The following is a 21308-nucleotide window of genomic DNA, read 5'->3' as shown; positions in this document are numbered from 1 at the left end:
TCCCAGGCACAATAGCTCTTCAACAGGGAAGATCCCACCTCAAGACATACAAACTGCTGCACTGAATGGGAAGAAAGGTCTGCTTAACTGTATGAACACAGGCTTAAGCTATGGCAGGACTTATGTATCGGAAATCAAGTGTTATTCAGCTTTTGGCTTAGCAAAGTACCCTGCCTTTATTTTTTAAAGCAGTTATTTTGTCAGAAAGCAGTTTCTGAGCAAAGCCTTCCACAAGAAACAGGTCTTGGGGAATACTTATATAAACATCCTTAGTAAGATGTGAAGACACCAACATTTACCTGTCGCAGGTACAGAAAAAAACTAGAATACTGGCCAGCCTCAGGCAGATAGGAGAGAAACACTGTAATGCAGATCAGGAGAACCGTAGAATCTTTTCTAACCTTCTTCAGAGACTGTAAAATGAAGAAACAAAACAAGTATTGAAACATTTACTCAAAGTCTAAAGGAAGTAGAAGGTGGATTTACTTTTTTCAAATCCATTTTTACCCACATATAAGGGTCAAAAAAAAATAATCACACACAGAAACAGCTGAACATCAAGTTAGAAAGAACCCCCTATTATATAAGGTTTGTGGTATCCAATTCTGCAAAGTTTCTGTTTCATTTTTGAAGCTACTGTTCAATGCCAGATTAAAAGTATTCACTGAAAACAGATTCAAATAATATTTAGGGAAATGCATAATGTCTTCTAATTGATCATCATAATCTGTTCTGAAAGACGCTAGCAAATTATATAGCCTCATTACAACTATTTCTCTGCCCAAATTACAAGAGTATTTTTCCTTGTACATTTCTTGTTCTTGTTCACCCATAACATGAATCACCTTGAGTAGCAAACTGTGGAAAACAAATTCTTTTAACTGCAGTCTTTCAGGCATGTCACTCATCTCTCAACATGCACAACTAGTTCCAGCAGGATGGATCTCATGAAGAACAATCACTCTTTCCTCTCTTTAAGATATCAAGGTGTAACACAAACACAATTTAGCTGACTAAGTGAGAATACATGAACAAGTTACTAGAAAGACCACATGATATGTTTTAACCCCTCCTATATATACGTGTAGAAAACCTGGGTATCGTTGATCCATTCTATATTAAAAAGAAATCACATATCACCAAGAGTGGAGAGAGATATTGCCAACCAAAAGTACAAACCATAAAATAAATATGGAAAACTCTTAAAAGATCAGGGTTTGGGGTCTGCAGCAGTGTAAGAACTCAGCGTTTCTCTTACAATAAAACAGAGAAAGTAACTTAGAAAAGTAAAGCAGTTGCCCTTTAGATTTCACACTAAACGTTGTTTCCTATTCAACAACCATTTAATCCGCAAAGTTTGGTTTGATTTTTGGTTTTAGATTTATCTAGATCTTTTTGTGCGACAGTGGAGAACAGAGATTATGGTATACTGAATATTCAAGCTAAGATTAAAGATTTATCAAGCTTACCTAATGCAAAATATTATTAATAATAATTAATCATCAATTATTAATTACTTAATGAAGTACATCTTACTGCAAAAGGGTCTGCTTGTTCCCATGATATAGATGCTCCCCATGAAGCAGGTCTCATTTTTTCTGGCAGAGATTCTGGTACAGCTAGCAAGATGAAGCAGATGTCCACAACAGCCACCAATGTGGCCACTAGTATAACAAGGTTATCTCCATAGCTAGCAGACAGGTATGCTCCAATGGCAGGACTAGTTACCAAACTTGCTGCAAAGGTGGCAGATACCTATGCACAAGAACAGTTTCAAACTTGTTACTCTGCCACTGCAGAAAAACAAAGTAACTTGATCAATACCAGCCCTCCCCAGAAGTGCAGTTTTAAAAAAAACACCAGTCAAAATATAAGTTTAAACAAATAAATAAGTAACTTAAGACAGTACACATACATGGGTTCAAATAAAGTTTCTCCAACCTCCTCCACAGCGTATCATACAAGACAGAATTTGCAACCAAAGACTGACTTCGGCTCAAAGGAAAACGGGTCTTACTTTTGAACAGATTAAAATGGCGTTTGTTTTCTAAGTATGAATCTTACAAAATTTCACTGAAAAAGTTGTCAGGACATCTAAATGCCTGCCTAAATGAACCTGAGCCTCAGCACTCTGAGTAATACATAATGCCTTTGTTAACAGTTTGTATTTAAAATACATAGCTACCACTAGATAGCAAAGTAGAAAATCATTAGCTATGACAACAACTTCAACAACTACAACGGCTTCATCCTAAATTGCAGTGACATGCAACTACGAACACATCACTTACTATATTCACATACGGCAGAACATGATGAAAAATAAGGGCTGTAGTTAAATTTCACTATAAAAATCATCAGAAAATGTTTGAATAAAGCTAGTTTGTTTGGGTTTTTTAAGTACTACTCTTTTCCAGTCCCTAAAATAAAAAGCACTGCATAACTATTTTACAGACTAAGTAAGAAAACAAGCTAGAAATTTAGCTTTACACCAAGCCAGAAAAAAAATTCCTAAGGAAAACTATAACAAACTGATTAGGGATACAGACCTCACCAAACCAACTGCACTTCTGTCTATATTTTACAGACTTTTAGATCAAGCTGTTAACAAAGCACTGTTTGAAGGCAGGCAAATATATGCTCCAAATATACAGACTTCTTTATAGGCAGAGGAAATAAAGTGGGAATTTCAGAACTTTTAAACCTGCTTTGTGCTCTACTACAACAATAAACACAAGTTTGGTTCAAAGGAACCAAGTTCTTTATTTTCTTAACTGTTACATCAACATCTGAGGAACAGTATGTCCTTAAGGTTTGCCTTTATTTTTTGCCTTAACAGCTCAAAGTAAATTAGTTAGCCAAAAAATCAAGTTCATTAATATCTGTACAGTGAAAACAGATGCACAGATGATGGAGGGATAAACTGACGTTCAAAGGCTAAAGGCATCTACCAATAGGCCTCCAAAATCTAAACCAATACAGATACTCAGGAAAGCAAACTAACCAGGAATTACATCATTACTGGAAAGGCTCATTCACACTAACTGAACTATCTTCCTCTTGCCTTGCTAATTAAAAAAGGTCACGACTACTACTAAAAACACTGCATTACGCATTTTCATCCTTTCTGCCTGTTTTGACTACAGAAAAAGCTATTCCATATTAAAAAGAATTCATGTAAACTAAAAGTGCAATTTACAGGTGGGTGGGAAAATATGCCAGATCAAGTGTTAAATAACTTGCATTGCCTTTAACAACATTTCTTGTTCTGACTGTGAAACTTAAGATATGTTTTGTTACACATGCCCTCTATGCAGGTAAAGTCATCAAATTCTTACTCTGTTCCTATAAGCACAGAGCAGTCTGTGCAGCAGTAAAAAGTCTAAATTAGATTTCCCAAATTCTAACGCAGTGCCTTGATGCACAGTTCATTGCTTTCTCTATCAACCTCATTACATTAATTAGGAAACAATCTGTGCATCAAAACACAAGTTCAATATGAAGGTCATAATCTGACCTTTTCATCAAGTTTAGCGTCTCTTACCAGTCCGTAGGCTGTAATTCTTTCATGTTCTTGTGTTACATCAGCTACATAGGCAAATATTACAGAAAAGGTAACAGAGAAGATTCCAGATACTGAAATCATAGCGAAGTACCACCTAATGATTTAAAAGCAACAATTAGAAAGTTTAAGCTAAGACCTCTTTCTTTTCTCCTACTAATCAAGCAAGTTTGTATTTAAGCTATGAGTAGTGTTCCTCAAGAACTAGCAGAGCTTTACTGGAGATTTAAGTCTCATTTAAATATTGGAAAATGGAATTTTAATTTTTTATATTTAATTATTTTAATTTTTATATTCTACTGTTTACATCAGCCTAAAAGAAGAAACGGCCCCTTCAGGCCATGGTATCTATACATCTTCACACTCTGAAAAAGCTGAAGCAAGTTTAAGTTCTAAAAAAGGAACTACGTTAGAACTCAGTTTCTCAACCAGTTAAGGAATAAACTATCATATATAATGCTTTGGAAGCCGAACTCTGCACGAACTCTGCACACACAAGGTTCTTTTGCAATCCTCCCAAGTTTCACAATGAATGTAAATGAAACTGAAACCAAGTCAATTCCACTCAGTTAAGACTTCAAAGTTGCCTAATCAAAGAGTTAAAAGATCTCATTTGCAGCAATTATATTTTTCTGTGGTCTCATTTGCAGCAATTATATTTTTCCGTGGTCAGTAGACTCTAAGGGTCATTTAGCTTTAAAAATATGTTTTATTACAGCACTATCGGTCCTCAGAGGGAAAAATGTTAACAGCTGAGCTTAAAACTGAGTTAGGGCTATCAAACAATTTCAATTACTGTTGTACTTGTGTGAATGGAATGTGATTTAGTTATTGTATCATTTCTACTTATAAGATACACAGTTTTAATGCCTCTTAAACAGAAAACTCCAGAATAATGCAATCACATCTTGAAAGGAAAACGGCTTCCCTTTTATTATCCTCCCACTTCCCGAAACCACTCCTCTGATTGAATTTCTGCTGTACTGAGCAGCTCACTACTGCAGTCTGTACCACTTACCACGGACTTATTCTCATTAATGGAATTGGGGCACAGGTGAAGAAAACTGTAAGAAGAAGGAAAGATTTTCTTCCCCATGCATCTGATAAAGCACCTATTAGCGGAGCACTGAGAAAGGACAAAAATCCCTGTGACACAAGAAAAACAATATGTCTATACTTACATTTCCAAGTTTCACTTTAACCACAATATAAAAAAGTACCAAAAATTGCAATTTGATTTGAAATTAAACATAGAAGTGTCGATAACAAACTGTACACAAATTCTCCTACAGTCTACTTTTCTGTGATTCTGATGTATTGTTTCAAATTATTAAACTTGAGTGCATTAAAAAGGCATACATTTTTTCAAGATCAATTTGATTCAATACAGAACTACTACAGACTGCAAAATCTTCTTAAAAATCTACAGTCTAGTTTCACAAAAGACATCTTCTCAGCCTCTCACGAGACCAGTGTTAGGTCCCAAACCCAAATTCCCCTCTAATTTGGACTGTCCTTAAGTTTTCAGTAATCTAACTGTTCTCTGACACAAATTAAACAGAACACTTATGGCTTTCAGTATACTAGATATTGATCATGTACATGACATTTGTACATAGCAAGAACTATGAGGGCCGTTTCAGCAAGCCTGACAACTTGAGATAGTGGAACATACCAATATTCCGGTGGCAGAAGTCAGATGTATAGGCACAACTGTCATGCAATAAACTGACTAAGGATCAAATACTACATTTTTCAGCATTTCACAAAGTCCTAAAATCTAGGCCTCAAATCTGTTTTGTATTAACAGAAGAATTAATGTAAGTACAGTCTTTCACAGGTTTAACTCTAAAACCTCCTGAACAGATGCATCTTCCTTCTAAGTAGTATACTGTTCTCTCATCAATTCAACTCTGTCACAAGTCCAAACATTAGTAAACACATGGTTCTGTAAGCACCTCAATACACTGGAAGTCAACTCCAACTAACTTTAGCTAATGAAATATTTGCTATTATAAACACCAGACAAGTTTAACATGTGTACAGACTACTGTACTAAATCACTATTCTGCCAAATCCCAATAAACAACCCTGATTCCAATGATCTCAAAGTAAATTCAGAGCAAAAGCTATAAAGCCAGATCACCGGATCCTAGGAAAGTTAAGACATCTTACTCAGCTGAAACTGTTTTTGCTCCTTAAGAGTCAGATTTCAGTAGAATATGAACTAACACATTCTGCTGTCAACTGAAACACTTTTGATGTTTCATAAACAGCATTTTAAGAAAATATTGGACATTGAAGTCCAAGCTCACGCCATGCTCCCCTGTTTATTACACCTATTAGAGCAATACATACATTAAGATCATGGTGTATCAATGCACTCTTTTACATATATGCTCTGTAGAAAATATATGGGGAACCTTCCATTCACTACTTTTAAGTGATACGTATTTTACACTGCACTGTGAAGGAACAGAGTTGAAAGAAAACAGGAAGAGGAACATGAACTCTGTTTTTCTAAGAGAACAATGCAAACTCATTCTTTCAGTCTGAGACATCCTGACATGCCCAGTGCATGGTGTTCTGCCAGTCCACCACCATGGAAGATATCGACAGCAAGTCCATCTAAAATATGTGATGTACTTCAACTAAAAACAACACTTCAGATTTTGTTACAGAATACAAAGTTAAATACATTTCTGGGTGCTATAAATTAATTTAGTCATAAGTTACACTCCGTGCTTTGAAGACTCTCAGTAAGACAGCTAGCAAAGAAGAGAGTTTCAAGTTTTACTTACGGTACAGAAATTTGGCAAGCTTTTTTGTGGCAACAATCCAGCATGACCACTGTGTGAATGCAGTGGTATAAGTAAGTTATAAGCTGCTCTGAATATATTCACTATCACAGAACGCTCAAATTTTGATTAAAAGATGACCAGGAAGACAAAAAATAAACAACCCTGATGAAAATTAGCTTTTATACTATGTCTTGGACAAAATCACAGCATTTGTAAGAGCTACATTTTTTATCTTAATAGTATCATCATGGCTGCATTAATCTGCTTTTGACATTAGGAAGCAGATATTAAAAACCTACCTCAATTCTCAGAAGGATCCTTATCAAGATTACAATAGCTACAACTGGTACCTATTCAGATGAGAGGATTTTAAACTTCTGAGAAATACTCCACTTGTTTCAAGATGCTACCATTTCGCAGCAAAACTTGAACTGACCCCAAGAACACAACCATTACAATGACAAAATGTTTTAAGAATTACTTACATTCTCAGTGCTTTTTATGTTCTTACAGAGAATGCAGGAGAGACAAATTACAATATAGGAACATACAGAATATTTAGGTCACACTTTTAAAAAAAATATCTTACCTTAACACCTTGAATAAGACCATTCATCAAAAATGTATGATGGGAAAATGTTTCATGTAAGACCTGACAGGGGAAAAAAAACATTATTTGAATCAGGACAGACATGTGAAAATTGGTTCAAAGTTTGAATTTTATTTGTACAACAGGATAGCTCTACCAGGACTTGTTAAAAAAGTTATCTTCACTCAGAGTTATACCCTTATTTATCTTCATAAGAAAATACTGTCAAGGTTTAATATCAATTTATTGGCATAAATCCCTCTGCTGGCACAAACTACACTGTACTGTGGAGACTGTTTGGTGTGGGTACTTGTTCAAAACAGGGTTCAACATAAGGAAAAAGCATTTCCATGTGGTACAAATTACAGAATTCTTGAGATATACAATAACTTCAAAAAGCTGACTATCATTGTTACCAATTATGAGTGAAAATGAGATTCAGCTAACTTACTCCATCAAGAAAAGAAACAGTGCTATATTCACAACTGCCCAAAACACTGTTCAAACTGCTGCTAAACAAATTGCAGATATTCAATACTCGTACCATTATAAACACTTCTGGGAAACAAGCAGATGCTTAAAAATACTATTAACAGTTCTGAGCATTTCACGTATGCTTTAAGTCCAGCTATGAATTCATTTAAGTGCCTTACCAGCAGTCTCAATTCAAGGGCAAGCAAGTTAATCTACACTAAACAGATTTACCACAAATGTAAAAGACAGCTAAAAGGATTCATAGGTGCTACTATGTCGATTAAAAAAGTTACTGCAATGATCGGAGCCTGTATGCACACACACTTCAAAATAATTTGCTGTTGTTATCTATAAATGCCAACAACTGCAGAAATTATTTATATGCGTATTGACAAAGCCACTAGCCTGAAGAAACACAATACCTGTGTCACCAAAAAGTATCCGCATTGTTTTCCAAGAATGGCTGAGATCCTCAAATCATAGGTTTAATAAAAGTGATTGTTCCTATGTTAACTACTGGTCAGATAATTCTGCTTATTTACACCCCTTCCTCCTTTTGGTCTCATGTTCTGTTTAGGTATTTAAACCAATTCTGCACCTGTTTGACCACTGATTTTATGGTATGAATGGAGAAAGTATCAAACCAGTTTTGAAATTATTTAAAACAAACAGCAGCCTTTCAGTGTATGCAAAGCTGATTACAAATAAAGATGATCACCTCAAGAACACTGAAGTCATCTACACGTCTCTGAGATGTTACACCATTACTGTAACTCAGTGCTTTAAACTGTTTTCAGTCCAATGCAACAGCCTCTTATTCAAGTATTCAAGACCACATGAGAGGGACACAGCATTCAAAGCACAAGACATTGAAGACCACATCTGTACTGAATCCACATACTTCAGTCAAAATAAGAATTTAGCTTTACAATAGAAGCATTTCAGAACACTCCTATTAGACACAGCACAATGATAAATACTAATTTCAAGAACTAACATTTCAGCTGCATGTGACCAACAATAGAAATTCATATGGAACTATTTCAATTGGAATACACTATTGAAGAACTACAGAAGAACCCCCCTAACACACTTTTAATAGAGTGGAGGGCTTTTTTAAAGACTACTGTTTGGACATTATCCCTTTAAAAGAAAACTGGCAAGCCTGGGCGACTTACAAGTTGTGCATTTTGCTTAAGAAAAAAAAACCAAACAACTCTGTAAGCTTCCCTATATGTTGACACTGGCAAGACAGCATGAAAGGACAGTCATTTAGTGAGACATCTACTTCAAGGAAGGCTGTTAAGATGGTTTTCATTATTAAGTTACATTACCAAGGTCAGTGATTCTCTTTAGGAAGGTTAGACAAACCCCTTTCAACAGTTATGTAGATGATTTTATTTGGATTTTGGGGAAGGAAAATTATCAACTCCAAGGTCTTTCAATCCCTTGCTTGTCATGTGTTCAAAATGCTCTATTATCTGATGAAAAACTGAACTATCTCATTTTGACGACTTCAGTTAAGTCAGGCCTGATTTCAGTAAGACCAATGTCCTCAGATGAAAGACTTCATACCCTATTACCAAACACTCAAATTATCTATTTGTCTGGAAAACTGCATTTCAGATTAAATACTTATAAAATCTAATTCTTACATGAAAGCCTTTATGTTTTACTTCAAACTACATGCTGACAAAACAGCCAGCCTACAATAGCATACAAAGATTACTATGAAATGTATAGTTTATTCAGTTGTTATGACTGGAAGATGAATTGAACTATGAAGGCTTAAAAAAGCCAGAGTTTCCAGAGACACTTTCATCTATACACTAAAATGATCTTACTCTAAAAGGCAAATAAAAGCTAAAGAGTAGTACAGTGTACTGCTAATTTATTTTTCGCTATCTTTTAGTGTTTCAGCAGTTCATATCTCAGCTGCAGTATACTACTATTGGGCAATGCTGAATGTTAAGATTCCTGGAATTCAGTTAATGAGGTAAGCAGGGAATGTAAAATAAATTAAAAACCCTGATCTCTAGGAATTAGAAAATTAACTTTTGTCATCACTGCTCAGTTGTCATCTTGGCAGTAATACTTACCGTTAGCATTGGAGTTGTCAGGAGTCCCCAAGCAAAGAATTCTAGAAATATGACCACCACCGCATGGTATACACTTGGCCGGCCAATACCTTGTTGCTAAGAAAGAAAAACACACACAGTTGTCGTACATATCCAGTTTGTTACATGTGCAAAGATCTCTGACAAATGTATTTTGAGCACAGCCAGCTTTCAGCATGACCTACTACCAAGCCCCTGGGAACAGTAACAAGCCAAACAAGGGTGGAGAAAAGTTATTACGAAACTACTAAAAATCTCTAGGGCACTTGAGAGAGTTTGTTCCCTCAAACTCTTGCTGACTGAAGAGAACCGTTTTCCCCACGCCTGACACTGCCCTGTACTGTTCTCACCTCCAGTGGGGCCTTTAGGCTTCCCCCCTCATAAGCACTAATCACAACCCTTCCACTGCAGCGTGACAAACAGTGCTAACTCTCCCTACTAACCTCCACAAGTGGCAACGGAACATATCTGCTTTATGAACATCACTTCACTGTTCCAACAAAGCTGTGACAATGCACACGATCAGAATAACATCCATTTTTCTATTTGAAAGTGCCAAAGCATGAGAAAGGAAGGGGTAGCTTATGCCATCTGTACAACTGCTTTCTGTGGACAGGTGATAAATCGATTTCATGCTTGTATGTGCCCATGGACTAGAGATCCAGGAGCTATGCTACTGGTCAACAAGTAATCCCAGGAAGAATTAACAAACTACAGAAGAGCTCGTGATGCTGTGAAACTGCTGCTGTTCAAGATCCAAGGACGGGATCCCAGATGAGAGATCTGGAATTGTTGTTTTGATGAACCAGGCAGAACCCTTGGGTAATGCACATTTAAGCAGCTTCTGCTTTCTTCCATTTCTGTGCCCCTTGCCACAGTAGCTCTTCTACAAATTTTCTGGGTTCTAAAATTACCCTTTTCCTTATCACTTGCCCTGTAGAAAATACTTTTTCAATGCTTCTAGCCACTCCAAAGCCATTACACTCCCACAGGACTGGGAGTTCTTAGAAAGGAACAGTACAATGCTTTGACCTGGTATGGCCATACATACCTGAACTTTATCCAAAATATGAAAGTATACGTCTTGTGTACATTACGCAAGCTACTAATGCAGGATTCTGTTGCAGAGACATAATCTAGTACAAGTATCAACCAGACTGTGTCATTTCAGCAGGTGGAGAGTAAGGAGAAAATGGAACTCACAGTCTCCCACTGAACCAAAAGAAGTCAAGACAGCCTATGATAAAGGTAGAGCAGAGACGCATTCAGTGTTTCTCTCCTGCTCAGTAACTTTCACCTAGATTGGCAGGAATTACAGGTTTAGAAAACACTTGTATTACAAGATTCATTTAAGCTAACTGCCTATAGTAAAGATTTTTAAAGAAATCCCTACTGCCTGCACTGCTTAAGTGCTCAGATCTCTAACAGTATTTAAATATTTAAGAGTTCATCAAAACCTGTAGCAAAAAGTCACGCAGACAAGCATTTTTTCTACCTAATAAGATTCAAACTATTTTCTACATTGCAGCTTGCTTCAAAACTTGAGGACTTGAAGAAAACAGTTCTTTTTCTCCTGGAAAATAATGATAACATCATAGATCAAATAGTATCTCTGGGAGGCTGATAATTTCAAGCATTTTTAATATTTCTCTACAGGTTACCATGCAATTTTAAATCTCTAAACAGCAAAGATTCTGGAGACTATGGGGGGGGGGAGGAGCAGAACTTCCTTATCTAAGATCTAAGAAGTCCGCAAGTACTTCTACATAATGTAACAGGGTAACAATTTCAGGAGTATTTTTTTGCCAAGATGTATGTCACTCTGACTAGCGCTTAACACTGATTACATTGAACTCTGAGGTCCCCTTCCACAACAGTTTGCCCTGGAACAGGCATACACCTCCAGTTTGTGTTCAGCAAACATTTCTAATGACACTAAAAATGAAGTTTTGAAGTGTTTGGGGGTTTTTATTATGTTTTTATTACATGTAAATTTGATCTGAGATTTACCAGAAAGATGATGTAAATGCATACTCAAAAAGACATGCATAGGTTGTTTTTTTTTTACTCAGAAGTCATTTCAAAACTACTATTTTTTGCTGTACTACCCCTAAATGAGTATTTCCTCCAGATTAAAATAGTCTTCAAATGATTTCTGGCAGTATCACACAGCTTAAAAATAGTTGCACTGAACTACTGAAAAGAAGAAATCTCTGTGGGCTTTCAGATTCAAGACATGACCTGGAAAAGTAGAATTTAAATCCTGAAAGGAACATTCACCTGTTAAAATGAAGTCAAGTATTCCACATCAGACATACTAATAGCTACCTATCTATGATCCCCATAGACTCTAGTTGATGATTTTCAGTTTTCTTTACAGAGCCCTAAATGTCTAGATTAATTCAAGAACAATTATGCAAATGGCTGTATTAGGAAAGTAAAATCATGCAAACAGGAAAATTCAATGACATCATCCAATGGACTTCTGAATGCCCATCTTTTCTGTAGGTCCTAAAAACTCTTACAATCAAATTTTTAATCAAGCATCAGGTTATTTTCAAGAAAGGAAAACAGCTTATGATTGATCACATACACAGCCTGGACCACTGATGAAAAAGCAGTAAAAACTCTTTACTCATTTTGAAACCAAAGAGCTTTCTAAAAACACTTCACACTTGTTTTTAAGATGAAGCTACTCCACAAGTAATGTCTGGCTCATTTCTACACTGAGAAAGTGCTTTGCAACAGAACGCAACTGCATGAAATCTGTACAAAGAATGAAGTTGAGACACACATGCAAAAAATCATTATAAACTTGAAGCACAAAGAGCTTTAGGCTTCCTGCACTAGACAAAATGAGAACAAGCTACTAAATTATTTATGGTTAAAAAGATTTAAATACAATTTCAGAAATAGCGCAACGGTCAACAAACAAGTTGCTTTCATTATTAAAAATTAAGTGCCCTCAGGAAAGTCTTAAAACCTGTTATGGGCTTATTTTCTATCCACACAGACCTTCATATGACAGTCCAGCGTGTGGGCTGAGAAACTACATATGAACATTACAATTGCTTTCAAACGCAGCTGCTGGTCAAGCTGTTACTTGCATAATCAATACAAGCAAAACATTACGTAATCTCAAATGCTTAACAATAAAAGTTTAAGGTTATCATTATAAAACCTGAAGCCCTAGAACTTCTGACAAAATATCTACTATTTCTCCAGTTTTACAGTTCTGCTCCTTCTGTGCTTCTTTTCACCTATACCCAGTTCTAACAATCACTTTTTCTTCTGGCTTTATTGGAGGCAGAATAAACCCAAAAGTTAATCTGAAGATAAGAGGGAGAACTACTCGGATGTAATACAAACTGTTGTGTTCCTTTAAAGCAGAACACAGCTGTTGAACATTAATAAACCAATGAGAAGATGTGAAGGTCATAAATCCAGCTGGCAAGAACTGGTCACAGAAAAGGGGAAAAAACTGCAATGTAGTGTCAGAAAGAATACCGTTATCTCAGACAATCTGAAGGAGCACTAGTGCAATTCACCCTAATACACTCCACAAGATGACACAATTTTAAAGCCAGTTCCAGATCTCCAGAGCAAAGCTAGAATTCACAGCATTGATTTATTCACACAATTTTTAGGTAACTATCTGTTAATTCAAACCTATAATTTAACAATTAAAATTGTTCAAATGGCTGCAAAAGCACCTCAACATCCAATTTCAAGCATGCTTAACTGTTTGTTTCCCTTAAGCAATGTGCTTATTTCATTACAAAACTACTTCTCACTGTTCTAAACCCAAAGTCTTCCAGAGTGACTTCTCAAACTTTTAACATTTTGATGACTGCCAATATAGTCCTGCTAGGCAGATTAAGAAACAGACTCAATTGGATAAACGCAGCATGCTTTTTTCTTCCCATGAGGGTGATGCAGCAGAGCCCATTGCCCATAGAGCTGGACACATGTTCTCTGTCCTCAGAGGTTTTCAACACCCAACTGGAAAAGCCCCGGGCAACCTGCTCAGGCCTCACAGCTGATCCTGCCCTGAGGAGGAAGCTATCTCCCCAGATTACCTTTCCAGTTGAAGAACCCCATTATATCTCACACAGATGACAACTGAACTCAAGCTGAACTTCTGAAGAGACAATCACAGAAACTTGCCTTCCTCACCGCTCCCACCAGCCTCCTCCAGGAAATTACTTCCCACAAGGCAGTCGGGTGTCTCAGTAGAGCCTAAGAACAAGCTAGCTGCTTGTTCTTCTTCCACTACAGGGGCAACTTTGCAAACAGCACTCACTGTCCTTCTATGGTATGTAAACCAACAATGATGTGCACGAAGAGTTTTCTCACTTTCTTTTAAAAAAACACCTACAGCAATATTCTCCTCCTACAAAAATTAATTGCTACATGTTTTTACACAACCACCTGTACGGCAATCTACTGTGTCAACTCTCATATTTTCAAGAAAACTATGAACTGAACTAATAGAATCAGTAAAACATTTTCAGAAACATGCTTTCACGTATGAATCATTCAGACCTTGAAGTTCATGCCAAATTATAAAGCACATTCCCCTTTGACATTTATTTTCACTGCAGTTTTCTCAGTTTCCCCCCAAAATTCAGCCATTTCAAATGCAAGCTTTTCCTGATCTGCTTCACTACATCACTGTTTAATCATTTTAGCTTATTCTAGCATAAATATTATGCTACCAATACATCTCACTATGTTATGGATGCTCTTTTCTCTGCATGTATTACCCAGGTAGCTCTCTAGGTATATTGCATGTTTGCAATATTGCATACTGCCCCTTCTAGTGCCTTCTAACTTCCATTTTCAAACAGAAGTATTTAGAAACCATCTTAATGCCAATTGTTCCCCATAAATGCCCCATTTGCTGGAACCAGCAAAAATTCACTCAAGTGCAAAAAGCATCCTGAAGACGTTAGCTGCCTTTGTCACTAGAAGCAAACACCAAGTGATTATGTGTACAAACCCCAGTCCATGACATGTAATTTGGACACACAGCAAAAATACTCCCAACATCAGCGAAAGTGCTTTCCAATCCATCACAGCCTTTAGCATTTTATTTGTGCCTTGTGAGCTGGAATATAAATCATAACCCATTCTGCTTACACGTTGTCCAAACTTGGATTTCATTTACAAAAGAAATACCTTAAGCAGATCTGGACACCAAGACTGTGATGCACTCTACCAAGAAAAAGCTAGGCTAAGTCATATTCTACAGGTCTAGAGTATCAGAACCACAACTCATTCAAAACGGAAAAGCCTGAACAGATTTTGCAAAGAAATACTGTGCCTTTTTTGTAAAGAGAAATTGTGCCTTAAGAAACCTGGAGTTCTCAAAAGAATGTGTATGGATAAAGACCACGTTAATAAGCCTTCTGAAAATTCAAGTAAATCTACTCAAAGGCCTGACCAAAGGCTCTTAAAGCAAGCAGAAAAGGGTATAAACTCTTCACAGGAATTTAAAAAAATAGTAAAAAAGAAAAAACAAAAGCAGCAGGATTAATTAAAAAAACTTAAATTTTCACGGCAGAAGGAAGTTACCAGATGTGTCCCAGTGTTCTGTCCTAGTGCCTATATAGTTCAACATATTCATAACTGAACTGTAAAAAGGTTGAAAGCAAAGTGACAAAGTTCACTGATGGCAAAACACAATTCACATTATGGAAGCTAGAAAGCAGTGGTGAAGAGCATCAGAAGTTGATGGAATTGGTAAAACTGATTAAATGGCAGATTAAAATTAATGTAGATAAATTTAACCACTGCAAACATGAATAAAAACAGTTTTAAATCCACATACAGGACGATTACTACTTAGGAATGTGAACACAGAGAGAACAGTTCCATGAAAGACACCACTTTAGCATTCAGCAGTGGTTTACAGAAGCGTATTCAAAAATACATCCGATTAAGAAAAATTATCATTGTAATACTGTGTAAACATGTGATGTGCCTGCCTTGTTAACCTCTGCTTCTGGTCTTGTAACCATTTTTATTAGATCTATGTAAAAAGCCTCCCTCTTAACCCATGACTGCTTGTTTTGTTCAGAAGCTTCAAGCAATACACGTTGTTGAATAGCCTATTTCACAGAAGCATGAGGCCTACAGAAGGACAAAGAACACTGCCAAAGGTAGGGAGGAAATCTGAAGTAGGTTTCTCCAAGCTGCAGTCAAAACATCTGCAGAAAGATACAACTGGGATTTGTTTAATTTGGAGTGCCATGAAAGCTGTGAAGAAAAAACAATTGCCACTGTCTTCTCATACTAAAATACAGGAAAATAAGCAGGACCTGAGGCAGCAAGTTTAAATCGCACGGCACTTCACACAATTTACTCTCAGGGTCTAAAATGTCTTGCCAAATCATTCTTCTGTCGGGAACACATTCCTGTTTAAGTTTAAACTGGACAAGTTTACCATGCAGGAATCTTCTGAGGGGCATAAAACACCATTTCTGGTTCAGTCTCTGAGGCTGAGGCCATCAAGGGTAGGAAGAGCATCCAAGAGAACAATCACCATATGCCCTCCCACTTTCTGAAAGCTCAGCTTTAGACAGTACTGCATTGTCTAATTAAACTACTTTTTACAGAGATAATATATAACCAGTGTATTACACTACACCACACTGCAGGCTGAAGTTTTCACCCTAAAATGTAGAAAGACATAGGACACTGAGAAATTCCTCTAAAAAGCACAGACTCTTAGTTAATTCACATGCTTTTCCATGAGGTAGATAATTACTCAAGCTCATCGCCCAGTAGTTAAGTTTGGATCTTCAGTACTAAAATATCAACTCTTATTTATATAATTAAGTTTCTATTGCTCTAGCCAAGCACGCTTTTCTCTGGACACACAAACCTTCCAAATTGCTAGAACCTGGAGGATCAGTAACAGCAAACTCAGAAGAGTAGAAGTGCCCTCTCAGCATGAATATAAGCAGCTAGTAACTCCCGGTAATGGTTCACAGTTCAGACTCAGTGTTAATTTAATGTGATGGGAAGAATCAGAATGACATTGGCAACCTTGAGAAGGCAACACTGTTCATCTCCAATTATTCAAATTTAAGAGGAAAATTAATTTTGTGTGTGAGAAAACAGTGCTCCACAAAGGACTAAATACCCAAACTGCACACTGAACACTGTGCCTACTACTAGCAATTCAATTTAAATCCTACAAGCAAAAAATTTAAGAAACCAGCTTACTAGACTGAAAGCTGTTTTAATAGTGTCTCATTAAAATTTAATCATGCTTAAATTAATTTTTTTAATTCTTTTGAATTAACTTAAAATACCATACAGTATTTTTTATGAAGCATTAAACCCAAAAATGCTAGCAGTAAGGGTAAAAAACTGTAATTTGGGGGGTATATAGCAGTTGCGCTTTGCTGTGTAGAACAGTTAATGAATAAAGGCTGATAAACTTCTCAAATGTACAGTTTTAACCTTCAGATTACTTTCATTATTTTTCTAAAAAACACAGATGTCTTGGACTTCACAATAGCTGAGGCATTTTATAGTTTCCTAGAACATGAAACCAACGTATGGTTAATTCCCAAAAAGGTATCTATGTATGTTTTCTTCTGAGATACCCCATTTCTGGACTTCTCCCATAAAACCACTTTATTTAGGCAGTACAGCACTTCATTTTGCTAAAAAGCTTCCTTTGTGTGGCATTATTCTACTGACAAAAGGTTGCATAGAAATGAAGTACGTGGTATGGGTATTCTGAATGCCACACTAAGTTTCATACTACCAGAGCTCATAATTCAGATGGAACAAGATTGCATAACCAGTAACAAAATGTTCACAGCATCATTTACTTCAATTTCTCAAGCTCACTGAAATCTGGTATTACAGCCAAACTGCTTTAATTCCAGTGGAACTTACTTAAACATACTATTGTTCTTAGTAGTTTTGAGCCAGTAACTCAATTCATTAAAAAATCACTCATTCAGCATTTATATTTTAGCTCTTCAATTCAGTGAAACCAATGCATTCAACAGGGTCAAATTAGTTACAGATCAATCAAAAACTAGAAGCTTGTTATTTGCAAGCTGCAGGAGTAGAGAGAAAGCCTTGCGTAACCTGACAGACTTGGTCATACTCTTCCACTTGTCCTACCAATCTGATGTGACAAAAGAATCAGAATAAAAATTAAAACATCCTTCACAGACCAAAGCAGCAGCTCACCAAATTTCCATTTATTTACTTCTTCAGCTGCAGCCTAAAGGGCAAGCTTCCACTTTCAAATGCCAGGGACACACTCCCACTGACATCAAAGAGAATCTCTACAATTAAATCTACAGCTATGATCCAGGCCCTCATATTTTAGTTTTACTAAGCTCTTCCAATAAAGTCTAGGCAGAGAGAGTTCTAGCAATATGACAGCCACATGAGAGTCACAGGGAGGTGTAGGAACTGCAATAACAAAGTAGGAAGCAGACTGTTCAGTCAAAAACTGTGAAGCAGACCCTAAGCTGATGCAAGTATAACTGTACTACTCCTACACCAACGCATAGAAGGTAAGGCTAGACACCCAAGTCTTTCTCTCTTGTAGGAGATGCATTACAGGCACACAAAGTCCCTTAAGGGCACAACTAGGAAGGAGGGGGCAAAAAAACACCCAAGAAGCAAAAGCTGAGAATTTCATAAATTAAGAACTTATGTCATTTAGAAGCTAAATTTTCAGACTGATAAACCAGCATACTTTAAGTACTGAAAAGCATTATTTTAATTCTTAATCTGACTTTAACAAGCATTCCACCCATTAATAAAAAAAAAAAAAAAACAAACAAAAAAACCCCAGGTAAGCGCCTGTGTCAGTTACGGATTTATTTTCCACTTCAGTTTTACCCTTCTTCAAAAAATAAAAAAATGAAAGTCCCCAGATTTTTAAAAAAATTATCCACCTGTAGTCTCCATTTCCTACCCCATGTTCACATTTAAATATATCTGGTTTTCTTCTATATAATGACATCATCCATGCTGATAAAACCGAAAGCTTACATTTCTTAACTAAAAAGTCAATGGGCCTCTTCTACAGTTACTTTCCTATTCTCACTTCAGACCAGGTTACCGCATCATATATCTCTAGAGTCCAAAATGGTAGCTGCTGTACACAAACCTGGAATAGCAAATATATCAGAAAGCAGATATCTGTAGCACTTCTTGAAGGAGTCCAACCTGCTTCTTGAAAAACATAAACCATTTCTAAAAGAGAATTGAAAGACTCAAATACAGAAGTGGTCAGTTACAAGAAGTGTGAAGCAGTCACTTTGGAATTAACTTATATAAAATAACTTATTTAATTAATGAATTCCACATAACTTTTTTTTTTCCTCTTCTCTGGATTAATCACGTATTAAAAGTATCTTAACTCCTTCATCAGCAATGAGTAAGAGACAACCTACTGATATCGATTATTTTTTTACATTCTTGAGCTCTAGCCATGGTATCACATTAATACTACACTATTAATGCTCAGCTAAATATATTACCAGTTCATTCACTTCATATTAACATAACACAGTAAACTGTCCTCTCTCCAGTAGCAGATCTGTGGGAAAGTAAGTGACTTGCGTCGCACATATTGACTCCCTGAAACAAACCTAATATTGTTCTAAAATATTTTGGCATAAGCAATGCTTACAGCGTATCTAATTTTATGTGAAAACTATCATTAAATACATTATTCAGGAATACCCAAACATGAACATAGTCTAAAAAACTATTAACAGCTAGTGTCAGGTTGCAAATAAAATTTACATTATTTCAATCTGCCAAAAGAGATTTATCACGGCAAGACGTTGCCTAGTTTTGTATCTGTAGCACTTCAAAAACTGTCAATGACTGGATCACCGGTTCTGTTACTGTGTGCATTCCCTGGGCTCCTCTACTCCCATTTCATACCCTGGGCTCACCGGCAACAAAACGGGACGGCTTGTATCGTCTTAGTCCGGGCCATCCTGCCTGCAGCAAGTCACCTGTCCCCACCTACTGCAGAAAGCTCAGGAGGTGTTATCTCAGATCTGGCTTTAAGGCATCCAGTGAGCACACACGTACAAAGGGAAAAGCTTAAGTCACTGTAAGCACGTTTCTCTAGAAGTAGATACACGCACCACTGCCACACTTAGGAACACAACCCTCCTGCAGACGCTTTCAAGTGAGCGCACGGACCACTCCCTTCCAACTCCTTTTATTTGCGTAAGGACATCTTAATATATAATGTAGTGGGAAGAGATGAAACAGAACGAGCTTAGTTATTAAAGCTGCATGATAACTCTGCAGGTTAGGTTCGCCAAGAGGCGCCTCCCAGAACTCTGGAACCTCGGATTTACGTACGTTTAAAGAAAACTTGTCTACAACCACCTGCTTACCAGAGTCGCCTCTACCCGAGGCAAACTAGTAATGAATGCCCCGGGGCTGGCAGAGACCTGTGGCTGACAGGGAGGAGGCGCGGCCGACGGGACGCTCGGGGCCTGCCCGGCCCGAGATGCCGCCAGCCGCTGCCAGCGGAGCCCGCCACCCCACCGCACCTCTGCTTCCAGCGGGCTTCTAGCGGGCTCCCAGGGCCCTCTGGGGCCCCGCGGGCCGCGCCGGGGGCAGCTGGGCGCTCACTGCCGAGAGGCGAGGCGCGGCGGGCGCTGGCAGCCACGGGCCGCCCGGCCCTGTTGGCACCGCGGCGGCGCCCCCCGGGCTTGCGGCGCCCGCCCGCCGCCGCGCACACCGACCCCAGTCCCGCCCCGCACTCACCGCGCCGCCACCGCCCACCTTCAGGCCGACCCTCTTCACCAGCATGATGCAGCCCCCCCGCTTGGCGCCGCCGCTTTCCCTCGGCGGCGGCAGCGGCGCCGCCGCCGCCGCCACCTCCTCCTCCTCCTCCTCTTCTTCTTCTTCCTCCTCCCCCCCCCTCTCCCTGCCGGGCCGGAGCCGCCGGCGGCTCCGGCTCGGGGCTCATCTCGCTCCCACCATCCTCCCGGAGCGCCCGGGCCGGACGAGCAGTGGGGGGGGTGCGGGCTGAGGCTGGCTCCCGCCCCCGCCTCCGCCGCGCCGCCTGGGCGGGGCGCCGCCGTCGGGGTCACGTGACCGCGCGGCCCGCCCCTGCGCGCTGCCGGCCGTCCTGAAGCCGCGCGCCCGCCCCTCCGGCGGGTTCGAAGGGAGGCGCGCGCGGCGGGGCCCGTAACGGCTGAGGCGCCGCCGGCTGCCCCGCCCGGCCCCGCCCCGCCTGCCCTGCCCCGCCTGCCCCGCCTGCCCCGCCTGCCCCGCCTGCCCCGCCCCGCCCCGCCCCGCCCCGCCCCGCCCCGCCTGCCCCGCCCCGCCTGCCCCACAGGGGCGCGCCCGGCGAGGGCTGCCGGCCTCCCCGTGAGAAGTGACCCTCTTCCCACGTAGCGTCCTGAGTGGCTTCAGTGAGACTTACGGCCCCCTCGGCCCTTCGCCACCGGGTGAGTGCGATGGCGAGCTCGTTTTCCTGTCACTGAAGTGCTACGGGGCCAGCCGGTTGTCACATGTGGGACTGCATACCTCTGAGCTCGCCAGATGTGCATGAACAGAGTGCTTGGAGGTAACGCAGCGCTGACAGAGAAGGCTGTGGTTACTAACGGACCATGAAATACCAACCGAGCGGGCCCGTCCAGCCTGAGTTGTGCACCAGAGAGGTCAAAGCGTCCGTGTGGCCGACGCCGAGAGGTTTCCGTCCTGCAGACACTTCCGTCACGATGTGTTGTTACTGGGGTCAA

The 21308-nt window shown here is 39.1% G+C and overlaps 1 protein-coding gene across 1 annotated transcript in view; it reads right to left on the bottom strand.

Annotated features, from left to right (window-relative positions):
- LOC121081181 (hippocampus abundant transcript-like protein 1) overlaps nt 1–20612 on the bottom strand; it is a 31798-nt gene extending 11186 nt beyond the window's left edge. The window contains exons 1-7 of the mRNA XM_040580008.1: nt 20326–20612; nt 9526–9621; nt 6953–7015; nt 4581–4708; nt 3545–3659; nt 1537–1755; nt 300–413 (exon numbers count right to left, since the gene is read on the bottom strand). Of these exons, the coding sequence (XP_040435942.1) occupies nt 300–413; nt 1537–1755; nt 3545–3659; nt 4581–4708; nt 6953–7015; nt 9526–9621; nt 20326–20370 (780 nt within the window). The 5' untranslated portion in view covers nt 20371–20612. The remainder of the gene's footprint in view (nt 1–299; nt 414–1536; nt 1756–3544; nt 3660–4580; nt 4709–6952; nt 7016–9525; nt 9622–20325) is intronic.
- Nucleotides 20613–21308: the final 696 nt, after the last annotated feature.

Source organism: Falco naumanni, chromosome Z (assembly GCF_017639655.2).
Source record: "Falco naumanni isolate bFalNau1 chromosome Z, bFalNau1.pat, whole genome shotgun sequence".
Classification (NCBI taxonomy): Eukaryota; Metazoa; Chordata; class Aves; order Falconiformes; family Falconidae; genus Falco; species Falco naumanni.
This window is presented reverse-complemented; position numbering and strand designations above follow the sequence as displayed.